At 47.0% G+C, this 14,268-nt stretch overlaps 4 protein-coding genes across 5 annotated transcripts in view; 1 reads left to right on the forward strand and 3 right to left on the reverse strand.

Moving 5' to 3' along the window:
- The first annotated feature begins 253 nt into the window (after positions 1-253).
- LOC133524732 (speckle-type POZ protein-like) lies at positions 254-2,218 on the forward strand. Its single transcript, XM_061860877.1, has one exon. It carries the CDS (start codon positions 420-422, stop codon positions 1,428-1,430), a length of 1,011 nt encoding a protein of 336 aa, XP_061716861.1. The 5' UTR covers positions 254-419; the 3' UTR covers positions 1,431-2,218.
- On the reverse strand, positions 2,211-3,111 carry LOC133524734 (probable RNA-binding protein EIF1AD). 2 transcript variants are annotated; one of them, XM_061860879.1, is made up of 3 exons: positions 3,017-3,111; positions 2,710-2,918; positions 2,211-2,549 (listed from the first exon to the last, which is right to left on the reverse strand). In XM_061860879.1, the coding sequence occupies exons 2-3, from the start codon at positions 2,830-2,832 to the stop codon at positions 2,226-2,228; spliced, it is 447 nt and encodes a 148-aa protein (XP_061716863.1). In that variant the 5' UTR covers positions 2,833-2,918; positions 3,017-3,111; the 3' UTR covers positions 2,211-2,225. The 2 variants fall into 2 exon arrangements, with proteins under 2 accessions (XP_061716863.1, XP_061716864.1); XM_061860880.1 differs by lacking the exon at positions 3,017-3,111 and having other exon boundaries at positions 2,710-2,992.
- Positions 3,112-3,953: 842 nt separating this feature from the next.
- The window catches only part of LOC133524735 (DNA polymerase subunit gamma-1, mitochondrial), a 33,918-nt gene continuing 23,603 nt past the window's right edge, over positions 3,954-14,268 (reverse strand). Inside the window, exons 17-19 of the mRNA XM_061860881.1 lie at positions 13,824-13,992; positions 5,825-5,941; positions 3,954-4,159 (exon numbers count right to left, since the gene is read on the reverse strand). Of these exons, the coding sequence (XP_061716865.1) occupies positions 3,967-4,159; positions 5,825-5,941; positions 13,824-13,992 (479 nt within the window). The 3' untranslated portion in view covers positions 3,954-3,966. The remainder of the gene's footprint in view (positions 4,160-5,824; positions 5,942-13,823; positions 13,993-14,268) is intronic.
- LOC133524731 (lipase 1-like) lies at positions 6,150-8,794 on the reverse strand. Its single transcript, XM_061860875.1, has one exon. The coding sequence runs from the start codon at positions 8,525-8,527 to the stop codon at positions 7,379-7,381; it is 1,149 nt and encodes a 382-aa protein (XP_061716859.1). The 5' UTR covers positions 8,528-8,794; the 3' UTR covers positions 6,150-7,378.

The raw sequence follows: 14,268 nt of genomic DNA on the forward strand, positions 1-14,268 counted from the left end.
GGCTTTATAAACAACTTGTATGTCACATTGACTTTAACGTTCTGAAACCACTTACCACCTCCGTATTAAAATACCCAGACATGTACAGATGCACACCAATAATCATCGTTCATAATAATTATTAAGTTGCAGTTAATAAGTACGGACGAATGTAATCAATTGACTTAAAAAAAAAAACACTGAATAATAATGCTTCTATATTTGTTCAATATCTTTGTATCAAAAATTATATCCTGTCATTGATAAAGTGCAGGCTACAAGCACAGACTACAGAGTAAAGTAAGTATATAAGTACAGATACAAGTATTTGAACGTTACAATGAAGTGCAATCAATAAATAACTCAAAATTATGAAAATTTGACTTTTTCACATCTCAAATTACTTAATTAACTCCAAAGTGTGCAATTAAACGTCTAATATGTCTTGTATAAATTACTCGTCACGCACAGAGGGCCAGAGGAAAATAAATACAATAATATGGTCAATACCAAATTTCATAAATCTCTTAGATAAGACAACTAGAGAATTCAGGACTGAGAATTCAGATGCTAAAGTTGAGTTGAAGGAGCCAAGATTTCAGTTGAAGATGCAATTTTTGGGAAGAGACAACAATTTGATTGAGATTTACTACCTGTCCCCCACTCCTGTTTTTCTGAAATGTATCTTAACTATTTGCTTGAAACGATATGAGGAGCGCTCCGTAATTGATAAGGACTACAACACAGTCCAGGCAAATAAATGGCAGTACTTGACAACTTTATACAAAAGAGATATTATAAATGAGCGGGATATTATACTACTTAGTGATGGAACATTAAGACTCAAATTTCAGTTTATGATCACAAATGATATAAAAGTTGACCGAACGCATATCCCTGCAGCCCAGCTAAGCAATGACTTCGAAAATTTGCTTGAGAATGGACTATTTTCTGATGTTATCATGAAATCAGTTGAAGGGGTTGAATTTAAAGTGCACAAGGCTGTTTTGGCGAGTCGGAGCGCTGTTTTGAAAGCGCATTTTGAGCATAACACTATAGAATGTCACACCAATGTTTTAGAATCTCCTCTGGATGCTGATATTTTACGAGAAGTATTGACTTTCATTTACACAGATAAAGCTCCGAGTGTAGATGAAAATCCTGAAAAGTTATTGGCTGCTGCGGATTACTACCAGCTTAGCAGGATGAAGAGCTTGTGTGAGGAAGCTTTACATAAGAAATTGACTGTTGAGAATGCTATAGAAACCTTGCAGTTGGCAGGACTGCATTCCGCAAGCACATTGGAGCAACTGACGCTTGAATTCATAAAGGATGGTCAAGCGAAGCTGATCATTAAGACTGAAGGCTGGGCAAAAGTGAAATCAGTTGATTTGATTAAGAGAATCTATGAATATATAGTAAATGATGAAGTTGATACTGATATCAAATAAAATATATATTGTTGAAAATCAAACTAGAAAGATACATATGCAATACCATTATTATAAAACAAATATATTATTTAACTATAAATGTAAGGAAATTCAGATAAAAAAATAATTTATTAAATTGAATGATTGTCAAATGTTGTTATGAAGTTGTAATAGGTATTAAATCTTATACCTTTAAACGAGCAATTCTTGTATATATATATGTATATATATTTCTGTGATCTCGGAAACGGCTCTAACGATTTCGCTGAAATTTGGTATATGGGGGTTTTTGGGGGTATACAATCGATCTAGATTAGTCTTATGTTTGGGAAAACGCGTGTTTTCGAGTTTTTATGCGTTTTTCTTTCGACGCAGAATATGGTCGCTAATTTCGTGCTGCCGACCACTGTCCGTCTGGTCCAGCGGGTTAAGACGTGGACGGCTAGAAACGAGTGTTACGGGTTCGAATCTCGCCCGGTGAATAACTTTTGTTTTTTTTTTGTGTTCAAGTTTATATATATATTTTTTAATTTTTATTGTTTTAGACAAGTTTAATTTAGTAAAAAAATGTATTTAAGATTATCACCTATACACCACCATATTACAATAAATAGTTAGAACGTCGCCCAGGTACTTAGAAATTAAATAAGTTAAAATGGGTCACTCATGTATTTTAAGTCGAAAACGCTTGACATGTTTCACTCAGTTCCGAGGAGTGTCATCAGGAGGACTGTTGAGGAGTGTTTTGTTATTAAATTAGAAATTGAATATTAATGTTTGCTCAATAAAAAACAAAAATAAACAAATATATTTTTATTCTTCATCACTACTTCTCTCCGAGTCGGAACTATTATCACTATGATACTGTATCCTATTTCTATTTGTATTTTCAAACAAATCATCATCATCATTTTGTTTTACATCACTTTTACTGTCTTCAAACTCCTTAGGCCATACATTATTTTCTTTGTAATATTTAATTGAGTCCTTATTCATTATTTTCACTATTTCTGCTTTTACTTTATTGCCTTCTAGAATAGGTTCCACAAGTATGTAATCTCCTCTTTTGACCCATATATTTTTTCTGAATTTTATTGGCATAGATACTAAATATTCTTCTCCGCTTGGTGTAGTTATCTAAAAAAACATTTAAATACATATTACATGTCAGTTTTAGAAATTACATATGAATAATATAATCCGTTAAATATCAAAAATATGAACCCAACATTATTTTACAAAATTAAGTTATGATAGAAAGTAAACAAAAGTAATTAACCGAAAAAAAAATCATTACCTGATGCAAATTGTTTCCCATACTTTTTAAAACTTTGACAATGCTCTGGTTTTCCTTGGGAAGTTCAAAATCGTCCCACAAAGCTTCATTCATCACATGTTTCCTTTTAGTAACTTTCGACATGATGCAAACAATGATTATTGATCACAGTTATAATAGCTTTACTTTAAATAGCTTTTTCCTATTTCTCGGCTAACCAATACATACAACTGAAATCAAGTTAATTTATGTGTAAATAATTTAAAAACACGCAATGATTTACACGAAACGTGTAATAAATAAAATTACAAAGTTCAACGCTACTCACTGTAGAACTACATTCTAATCTAATTCTTTTCTATACTACGTAAGGTTAATTTTGATAGATTGCAGTACGAGAACTTGAAAGATCATTGGGTTTACCTCACTATATAACCTATGTAGAAAGAACTGTCAAGAGTGACATTTGCTTGTGAAACTATTTAAGACACATATGTAGACGTCCAAGCCAACATTTAAAGTCAATAATGAGTATTGAATGCTTGCATTCGATTGTACTAATTCAAATCGAAATCACTGAAAGTATTTCAAGCGCATCGAAAGATATACTTGCCTTATAAGAAATACAACACGAATATTTGATAAAATATGGCGAAGTAAATAAATACCATACACACTCGTGATTGGAGAGTACTTCTGATCTGAGAGATGTAAATGCAACAAAGCCAAGGACTGCCCTGCACTCCCTGCAGGCAGCAAGAAAGGGACAGAAATCTTTGTGTCGTAATCGTAATTAACTTATCTGTCAAGGATCAATTACACTCCGCTTACTCCTTTGAGGCTCTACTTTCGGACAGCTGTAGCAAGCTGGGCGGCTACCGGGAAAATCGTAATTCGTCAATTGCGGGCATTTTTCTCTGTCACTCTAATTACGTCTTAGTGAGAGTAAAAGAGAAAGATCCCCGCAATTTGCGAATTTCGGTTTTCGCGGTAGGCCCCCTGTACCTAGCTTACGAATTAGTCAGTCGCTTGCTGTAGCATGTTGTGGTTAGTTATATGACAGCTACCAACCACAAAAAAAACATTTCTATAGAGAGATATTTCTGTTCATTTTCTATAGAGAGGTACCTAGTGCATCGTTTAGATTTTTAGTTGATGATTTACTGATTTAAGTTGTATATACTTACCATTTTCAGCCGATCTCATAATATCGCTCCATAAGTACGGTTAACGTCAAAGATAACGGGGAGTAAAGAAAACACAAATAACATAAACAATTTATTTACCCTTACACCTATCAATCACTTGGTATATGTTCAACGATTCCCCACTAGGGATCCCGTAGCCCTTCTCCAAGCCGTGGGGATTGGAGGGAGTTGTGCAGCATAAGTCCGCCTCTTTACGTAGCACCTGGTCCACTTCGACTGACGTGAAGAACGCCACGGAGAGCGGGAGGTCGTTGATACCGACTCTGAAAATGTTAAATATAAGTACATGGGTAGGTATATAATATATGAAAATATGTGGCGTTTCATCAGCGAAGGGTCCTTATGATTCATGTTTATAAGGGCCATTCAAATCCTGTTCTGATAGGAAGCCACAGTTAATGACTGAGCAAAGCGAAGGTTGCGTTTCGGCTTGGGCTAAAATACGTTAGTTTATCTAGATGTTCTCCTCTACAGGTCGCATTTTCCCAACGATTATTGTGAAATATTGTTGGAATAATTATATGGATTTTTGTTTGTTGATTTAATTTTAACAACTTCTTCTCTCTTCGTCTCAGTGATTCGCGAGTTCTACAGACATAAAGGCCTATGGCACTTTCTACCAGTCAACTATAGGGACAAATGGAAAAATATCAAAGTGGGTGCAGTAGTGAGGAGTTTAAAATTGCAGTACTACTTAATAGCAACCGCCGAGTTTCTTGCCGGTCCATATTGGGATACCCTCCTCCAATTGAGGGGGGGATTTAAATCTTCTCGGGTCAGAGGTGTAGGGTTAGAGCCGGTGTAGCTTTATTTGACGTCCATAAGCGCATTGTAATATGCCTACTTGAATAATAAACTATATCTTTATCTAAAAATAAGATTTACATCGGAAAGATTTATTTAGACTACAACACGTTTTCTAACAAGTAATCAGAAAGGCACGGGTAGTCATTCTCGTGCGCCAGATACTGTGGCACACTCGTGCTAAGCCTACTGTAATTCCGGTCGAGGTATTTTTGCTTTTTTTCGAAAATTATGTGGAAATACAACTTAAAAATTAATAGTAACTTAAAAGTTTAATTTACGGTACGCTCCCATGCATAATCACGTTGCCGGCAATGTCGTAAGAAATCCATGACATACTTTGTAAGGCGCAGCAAAATTTTTTTTAAATCGTATCTTGTATTTCATAGGCAACCTTAAGGCCTTTATCTAGTAACATAATCGATTTGAAACCTAATCTCTCCACCTCCGCTTGACAGATAAAAATCACGAACATAGTTCTAAAACGCACTTTAAAAAAATAGTAACAATATTTGCTCAAAAGCTAAAAACAAGAATTTGCTTTTAAAAACGCGCTATTTTATTTTTGTTCGAACCTACCGATTACATTTTCATGTTAAAATTTACAAAAAAACAATAATATGATATACGCGAATCGTGATCCCGAGCACGCACAGCCATCCCGCTCACGCTTATACGCTTATCATCAGTGAGAGAAGAACGGGTGTGGCAATGACAGATTGTACCTGAGAAAGTGAGATTCTGCAAAGGACTTCCGGTTCGAGCGCCTTGATAGTTAGCGTCGTAATTAATTCCTTTGTTTTTTGCTCATTAATATTGTTTAAAGTGTAATATCGATAGCTTAGTATATAGTAAACTAATGTGGTAGTGTGCAGTGAATGGAGAATTAATCTTGAAACGCATTTAACCACCGTTTTGGAGTCAACGGCCGGTAGTCCACGTGCTGCTTGTAAAGTCCAGCTATTGCTTTACAAGAGCTAAATAAAATCACCGTACATTGTCTTGTACTAACCGTACAATTTAAGTCGTATTTAAAGCTCCTAATACCAATACTGTCAGTATCAATACTGGCAAGATAGTGATAATGAATGAGATTCTGCATCATCTTCTCTCTTCACACTTACCGTTGGGAGCAAAATGCTCTTGTAAGCAGGTTGGTAATCTGCAATGCTAAAGCAGTCTCATATTTCTGCTCCTCTGGTACTAAATAGCGGACTTCATCGTGGAAACTCAGACAGAACCTGTAAGTAAATAATTAAATCATGAGTATCGATGAAATACCATACAATCAATTGTTATTTGTGCATGAGAGTAAAGGGGCCCACGGATTACCCGTTCGGCCGACGATATCGGCCTGTCAGTTATTCGCAATTATCAGCTTTTGCGAATAACTGACAAGCTGATATCGTCCGGCGAACTGGTAATCAGTAGGCCCTTCAGGGCTGATTTAGACGGCGAACGAACTCGTGTGCTATTTTAGTTACATTGCGGACTATTGAGGTTACAACCAATTCGGCCGACCGGTCAAATACCGCAATGTAAAGAAACTCGCATGTGAGTTCTGGTAACGTCTTAATGAGCCCTTTAGTTAGTTTTTGGTGCGTGTGCCGATTTTGAGTCCAAGTGTAGCGAGTGATTCTAACTAAAAACCTTGAGCGTAGGACGGGACTACAAAGACGAGTTATTTTTATAAAAAAACCCTAAGCTTAGTTAGGAGCTCTAAGGGCGAGTGATTCAAATAAAAAAAACCTTATGCGTAACTAGGGACTCTAAGGCACGAGAGCACAAGGTGCAAAAAAAACTTTGGTCCGTGTGGCACATAAAGGTAGCTTATAGTGACGTCATATTAAAGGCAAATACTTACTAAAATATGAAAGAAAAAGATGTCCAATCTACGCTATATGCTTACATAAGCTTGCTCGATGCTTGCCTCTGAATGTCAAGTAGGCAGTGGCAATGTCAGTTACAAATGTTACGTTACAGATATGGAGCGAGTCGATTCGACTTTCTTGACATCACAGCTCGTGACATCGTCACTAATAATTACTATCGACGATAAAGTAATGTGATCATTCGTAAACCTTATTGCAATCTCATAAAGTCTAGGGACCAAAAGTCTGTTAAGAGGCTGTCAATACCTAAAGCGCGCACACTGTCTATTTGTATCGGAGTAAATGAGATAGCACTGTCGCATGTTACTGGGCCTGGGCAAGGGAATAATAAGAAAAATATTTAAATTAAAAAAAGTGGATTATTAGTGTAATATTTAACTCGACCAAGGTTTAGATATAAATGTTTTGAAATTGTGATTTTAATTGCAGACCCATAAGTCAAAACAATAAAGACATAAAACCGTTTAATTGTGATTTTAAGACCAATCTTTACAATTATTTTCTATCGAGCCGATTTCGTTCAATCGTGTATCGAGTACGACCACGGTCTTTGAAATATAATTAATATGAACATATATTTTACTTACTTGACTAAAACAAATAGTCTTTCTTAAAAAACTGTTTAAGTAACATCAATTTCAAGGACATTGGGTGTTGACAGCCTCTTATGTGTGGATGTCCAATAGTCAATAGTCAAGTTAAACCTCTTAGGGGTGGAGGAATAGTTCTATATATAATTCAATAAAAAAAGAACTTGTAAAATCACTTTTTATTTAGTAAAGATTTTTAAAATTTCTCTAACAATTTTAAAATGTAAGGATACAAAGTCTTTTGCATGTCATTACCCCAAACGAAATCATAATGGTTCCATCTTTTCGAGTCCATTAAATGATATTCCACCACGTTTGGAAGAACTGTTCGAAGATATTCCACATCCTTAACATCACAGATAAGGTCATTATTTCCGGCAAAAAGTGCTGTTTTCATAGAGAATTGTGTAAGATTGTAATCGGGTGGTTCAGTCTGTCTGTAGCGTTTTAAATTGCTTGCAGCGCCATAGTCGAATAAGCCAAAGCGCTTTCTTAGACCTAGCTGGTTATAATGAATAAGACCTTTTCTCGATCCCGATGTAGGAAAATGTCCAAATAATACAGACAAAAAGTCTCGTTCTAACCGTTTAGGATCGTGTCCCCCAACTTGAAATAAAAGCTCACGACAAAAAACAGCATTTCGGTTACAGATTTCTTCAAACGCAATTTTCTCAATACTTCCTTCGCGAAATAACTCTTCAATTTCAAACGGCCGTGAAACTTGATCTAATAAAGGACCCATTCCAATTATCAAAGACAGTGGGGGCGTCAAATGTTTAAAAAACACCGAGGGCGCCATCGCTATAAAGATTTGGATTTTCTCGTTGTATTCAGGTCTAAGGGATCCTAATACGAAGTGATCTGTCGTTCCCTCAGAATGTCCGATGCTTTTAAGAGTCTTGTGTCCAGTTGCGTTTAAAATGTAATCTATAATAGCGGGGAGATCGTAGTATCCGTGATCGTGAAAACTGTAGTCCCAAAATGTTAGGTCTGTGTCTGGGTTTAGTTTGGTATGTTGTCTAGCGTATTTGTTGCCTCTTGTATTCGCAGCCCATGTGTCATAGCCTTTATTAGCCAATGTTATAGCTAAAGAGCTATTGCCTCTTATAATAAATGTGTCTGAACAGTCGATTAATCCGTGAAGTAATAAAACTGGGGGTTTCTTCCCTGGGATACGGAATAGAGTGAGTATGTAGCCATCTGCTGTGGTCACTCTGTGCTCTTCTGCGCTGTGGCCGTATTTTATACTCAGTTCGGTAAAATTAAGACGCGCATCTTCGGGTATTAATGAATTTGCTGGTACGCTGGTCACTATGAGAAGCAACGATATAGTAGTGATTGACATATCTTTGGATTTCTTTATTTTGATTTAGATTTAAGCGTTCATATGTTTCACATAACGTTTCGGAGTCGTGTTACTCGTATGATAATATAAATTCGAAATATCGAGGCAAATTCGCAGAATGAAGTCCTGGCAAATTTTATGCAATTTTAATTTTTTTGAATGTTCACACACACACACGATTGTTCACACACAGGATCATAGACGTTAAAACAAGTCCGAAACATCGAGGCAAATACGAACGTAGATAACATTGAAGCATATTTAAATTATATACCCATCAAAATAAATTAATACATTATGACCACTTCATATGTATATAATATAGTAATAAAGCAATATTTTATTACGAATTCTTTAACTAAATACAAAACTAGTTTTTCCAATTATTTTACAAGGTCGACATGTTTTAATACGACAATGTATTAACATAGTAGGTCACACACAGATTTAAAAACAAAAATGTAATGGTTGACATAATAGTATTTAAAATATGATTGTGGGTTTTTAACACAAGCTGAAAGGCGGTAGACAAGTCGGTGAAATTTGAAGATTTTTTTTTTCAATAATACCCTATTTGTTTAGGCAACCCTATTTATATATGTTCAGAAAAATATTTCATCCGATAGGCGAATAGGTGAAAGTCGTCGGCTTTATTGCCGTATCTTAGAACATTGCTAGTATCGATAATATCTGGTGGTACGTACCTGGCCCTGGGCGCCTGTCGCCGCATGCTGGCCAGCATGAGGTGCAGGAAGTCCGCCGCGGCCGACTGCACGGCCCAGTTCAGCCGGGTGCCGGCCCAGCGCCCGTGTTCCAGCGCGGGACAGTCGGCCGGAGAGGGATGCTGTAGGTGTCTGGTAGTATGTACCTGGCCCTGGGCGCCTGTCGCCGCATGCTGGCCAGCATGAGGTGCAGGAAGTCCGCCGCGGCCGACTGCACGGCCCAGTTCAGCCGGGTGCCGGCCCAGCGCCCGTGTTCCAGCGCGGGACAGTCGGCCGGAGAGGGATGCTGTAGGTGTCTGGTAGTATGTACCTGGCCCTGGGCGCCTGTCGCCGCATGCTGGCCAGCATGAGGTGCAGGAAGTCCGCCGCGGCCGACTGCACGGCCCAGTTCAGCCGGGTGCCGGCCCAGCGCCCGTGTTCCAGCGCGGGACAGTCGGCCGGAGAGGGATGCTGTAGGTGTCTGGTAGTATGTACCTGGCCCTGGGCGCCTGTCGCCGCATGCTGGCCAGCATGAGGTGCAGGAAGTCCGCCGCGGCCGACTGCACGGCCCAGTTCAGCCGGGTGCCGGCCCAGCGCCCGTGTTCCAGCGCGGGACAGTCGGCCGGAGAGGGATGCTGTAGGTGTCTGGTAGTATGTACCTGGCCCTGGGCGCCTGTCGCCGCATGCTGGCCAGCATGAGGTGCAGGAAGTCCGCCGCGGCCGACTGCACGGCCCAGTTCAGCCGGGTGCCGGCCCAGCGCCCGTGTTCCAGCGCGGGACAGTCGGCCGGAGAGGGATGCTGTAGGTGTCTGGTAGTATGTACCTGGCCCTGGGCGCCTGTCGCCGCATGCTGGCCAGCATGAGGTGCAGGAAGTCCGCCGCGGCCGACTGCACGGCCCAGTTCAGCCGGGTGCCGGCCCAGCGCCCGTGTTCCAGCGCGGGACAGTCGGCCGGAGAGGGATGCTGTAGGTGTCTGGTAGTATGTACCTGGCCCTGGGCGCCTGTCGCCGCATGCTGGCCAGCATGAGGTGCAGGAAGTCCGCCGCGGCCGACTGCACGGCCCAGTTCAGCCGGGTGCCGGCCCAGCGCCCGTGTTCCAGCGCGGGACAGTCGGCCGGAGAGGGATGCTGTAGGTGTCTGGTAGTATGTACCTGGCCCTGGGCGCCTGTCGCCGCATGCTGGCCAGCATGAGGTGCAGGAAGTCCGCCGCGGCCGACTGCACGGCCCAGTTCAGCCGGGTGCCGGCCCAGCGCCCGTGTTCCAGCGCGGGACAGTCGGCCGGAGAGGGATGCTGTAGGTGTCTGGTAGTATTTACCTGGCCCTGGGCGCCTGTCGCCGCATGCTGGCCAGCATGAGGTGCAGGAAGTCCGCCGCGGCCGACTGCACGGCCCAGTTCAGCCGGGTGCCGGCCCAGCGCCCGTGTTCCAGCGCGGGACAGTCGGCCGGAGAGGGATGCTGTAGGTGTCTGGTAGTATGTACCTGGCCCTGGGCGCCTGTCGCCGCATGCTGGCCAGCATGAGGTGCAGGAAGTCCGCCGCGGCCGACTGCACGGCCCAGTTCAGCCGGGTGCCGGCCCAGCGCCCGTGTTCCAGCGCGGGACAGTCGGCCGGAGAGGGATGCTGTAGGTGTCTGGTAGTATGTACCTGGCCCTGGGCGCCTGTCGCCGCATGCTGGCCAGCATGAGGTGCAGGAAGTCCGCCGCGGCCGACTGCACGGCCCAGTTCAGCCGGGTGCCGGCCCAGCGCCCGTGTTCCAGCGCGGGACAGTCGGCCGGAGAGGGATGCTGTAGGTGTCTGGTAGTATGTACCTGGCCCTGGGCGCCTGTCGCCGCATGCTGGCCAGCATGAGGTGCAGGAAGTCCGCCGCGGCCGACTGCACGGCCCAGTTCAGCCGGGTGCCGGCCCAGCGCCCGTGTTCCAGCGCGGGACAGTCGGCCGGAGAGGGATGCTGTAGGTGTCTGGTAGTATGTACCTGGCCCTGGGCGCCTGTCGCCGCATGCTGGCCAGCATGAGGTGCAGGAAGTCCGCCGCGGCCGACTGCACGGCCCAGTTCAGCCGGGTGCCGGCCCAGCGCCCGTGTTCCAGCGCGGGACAGTCGGCCGGAGAGGGATGCTGTAGGTGTCTGGTAGTATGTACCTGGCCCTGGGCGCCTGTCGCCGCATGCTGGCCAGCATGAGGTGCAGGAAGTCCGCCGCGGCCGACTGCACGGCCCAGTTCAGCCGGGTGCCGGCCCAGCGCCCGTGTTCCAGCGCGGGACAGTCGGCCGGAGAGGGATGCTGTAGGTGTCTGGTAGTATGTACCTGGCCCTGGGCGCCTGTCGCCGCATGCTGGCCAGCATGAGGTGCAGGAAGTCCGCCGCGGCCGACTGCACGGCCCAGTTCAGCCGGGTGCCGGCCCAGCGCCCGTGTTCCAGCGCGGGACAGTCGGCCGGAGAGGGATGCTGTAGGTGTCTGGTAGTATGTACCTGGCCCTGGGCGCCTGTCGCCGCATGCTGGCCAGCATGAGGTGCAGGAAGTCCGCCGCGGCCGACTGCACGGCCCAGTTCAGCCGGGTGCCGGCCCAGCGCCCGTGTTCCAGCGCGGGACAGTCGGCCGGAGAGGGATGCTGTAGGTGTCTGGTAGTATGTACCTGGCCCTGGGCGCCTGTCGCCGCATGCTGGCCAGCATGAGGTGCAGGAAGTCCGCCGCGGCCGACTGCACGGCCCAGTTCAGCCGGGTGCCGGCCCAGCGCCCGTGTTCCAGCGCGGGACAGTCGGCCGGAGAGGGATGCTGTAGGTGTCTGGTAGTATGTACCTGGCCCTGGGCGCCTGTCGCCGCATGCTGGCCAGCATGAGGTGCAGGAAGTCCGCCGCGGCCGACTGCACGGCCCAGTTCAGCCGGGTGCCGGCCCAGCGCCCGTGTTCCAGCGCGGGACAGTCGGCCGGAGAGGGATGCTGTAGGTGTCTGGTAGTATGTACCTGGCCCTGGGCGCCTGTCGCCGCATGCTGGCCAGCATGAGGTGCAGGAAGTCCGCCGCGGCCGACTGCACGGCCCAGTTCAGCCGGGTGCCGGCCCAGCGCCCGTGTTCCAGCGCGGGACAGTCGGCCGGAGAGGGATGCTGTAGGTGTCTGGTAGTATGTACCTGGCCCTGGGCGCCTGTCGCCGCATGCTGGCCAGCATGAGGTGCAGGAAGTCCGCCGCGGCCGACTGCACGGCCCAGTTCAGCCGGGTGCCGGCCCAGCGCCCGTGTTCCAGCGCGGGACAGTCGGCCGGAGAGGGATGCTGTAGGTGTCTGGTAGTATGTACCTGGCCCTGGGCGCCTGTCGCCGCATGCTGGCCAGCATGAGGTGCAGGAAGTCCGCCGCGGCCGACTGCACGGCCCAGTTCAGCCGGGTGCCGGCCCAGCGCCCGTGTTCCAGCGCGGGACAGTCGGCCGGAGAGGGATGCTGTAGGTGTCTGGTAGTATGTACCTGGCCCTGGGCGCCTGTCGCCGCATGCTGGCCAGCATGAGGTGCAGGAAGTCCGCCGCGGCCGACTGCACGGCCCAGTTCAGCCGGGTGCCGGCCCAGCGCCCGTGTTCCAGCGCGGGACAGTCGGCCGGAGAGGGATGCTGTAGGTGTCTGGTAGTATGTACCTGGCCCTGGGCGCCTGTCGCCGCATGCTGGCCAGCATGAGGTGCAGGAAGTCCGCCGCGGCCGACTGCACGGCCCAGTTCAGCCGGGTGCCGGCCCAGCGCCCGTGTTCCAGCGCGGGACAGTCGGCCGGAGAGGGATGCTGTAGGTGTCTGGTAGTATGTACCTGGCCCTGGGCGCCTGTCGCCGCATGCTGGCCAGCATGAGGTGCAGGAAGTCCGCCGCGGCCGACTGCACGGCCCAGTTCAGCCGGGTGCCGGCCCAGCGCCCGTGTTCCAGCGCGGGACAGTCGGCCGGAGAGGGATGCTGTAGGTGTCTGGTAGTATGTACCTGGCCCTGGGCGCCTGTCGCCGCATGCTGGCCAGCATGAGGTGCAGGAAGTCCGCCGCGGCCGACTGCACGGCCCAGTTCAGCCGGGTGCCGGCCCAGCGCCCGTGTTCCAGCGCGGGACAGTCGGCCGGAGAGGGATGCTGTAGGTGTCTGGTAGTATGTACCTGGCCCTGGGCGCCTGTCGCCGCATGCTGGCCAGCATGAGGTGCAGGAAGTCCGCCGCGGCCGACTGCACGGCCCAGTTCAGCCGGGTGCCGGCCCAGCGCCCGTGTTCCAGCGCGGGACAGTCGGCCGGAGAGGGATGCTGTAGGTGTCTGGTAGTATGTACCTGGCCCTGGGCGCCTGTCGCCGCATGCTGGCCAGCATGAGGTGCAGGAAGTCCGCCGCGGCCGACTGCACGGCCCAGTTCAGCCGGGTGCCGGCCCAGCGCCCGTGTTCCAGCGCGGGACAGTCGGCCGGAGAGGGATGCTGTAGGTGTCTGGTAGTATGTACCTGGCCCTGGGCGCCTGTCGCCGCATGCTGGCCAGCATGAGGTGCAGGAAGTCCGCCGCGGCCGACTGCACGGCCCAGTTCAGCCGGGTGCCGGCCCAGCGCCCGTGTTCCAGCGCGGGACAGTCGGCCGGAGAGGGATGCTGTAGGTGTCTGGTAGTATGTACCTGGCCCTGGGCGCCTGTCGCCGCATGCTGGCCAGCATGAGGTGCAGGAAGTCCGCCGCGGCCGACTGCACGGCCCAGTTCAGCCGGGTGCCGGCCCAGCGCCCGTGCGCGTGTTCCAAAGCCCGGGATAATCGGCCGGAGAGGAATGCTGTTGATGGCGCTTCGGAGTCTGTAATAAATCGCACGTTTGCTATAAGGAACAAAATTAGACAGGATCAAACTGAATATTTTTCTCAGGGAGTATTGTATTTTTGCTGAATTTTAGAAACCAGATTGTATATTTAAAGTCATGCACGTACCATACCAACATGTCATTAAGATTTTGATAATGACAGCAAGATTTTAAAATTTGTGATCTTTTCTTCGTACGTATAGAACCGCATCTTCAAGGTATTAAATAACTTTAATATTATCTATCTCTATGTATTATGTGTGTTTCCATGTA

This window comes from Cydia pomonella, chromosome 14 (genome assembly GCF_033807575.1).
Source record: "Cydia pomonella isolate Wapato2018A chromosome 14, ilCydPomo1, whole genome shotgun sequence".
Classification (NCBI taxonomy): Eukaryota; Metazoa; Arthropoda; class Insecta; order Lepidoptera; family Tortricidae; genus Cydia; species Cydia pomonella.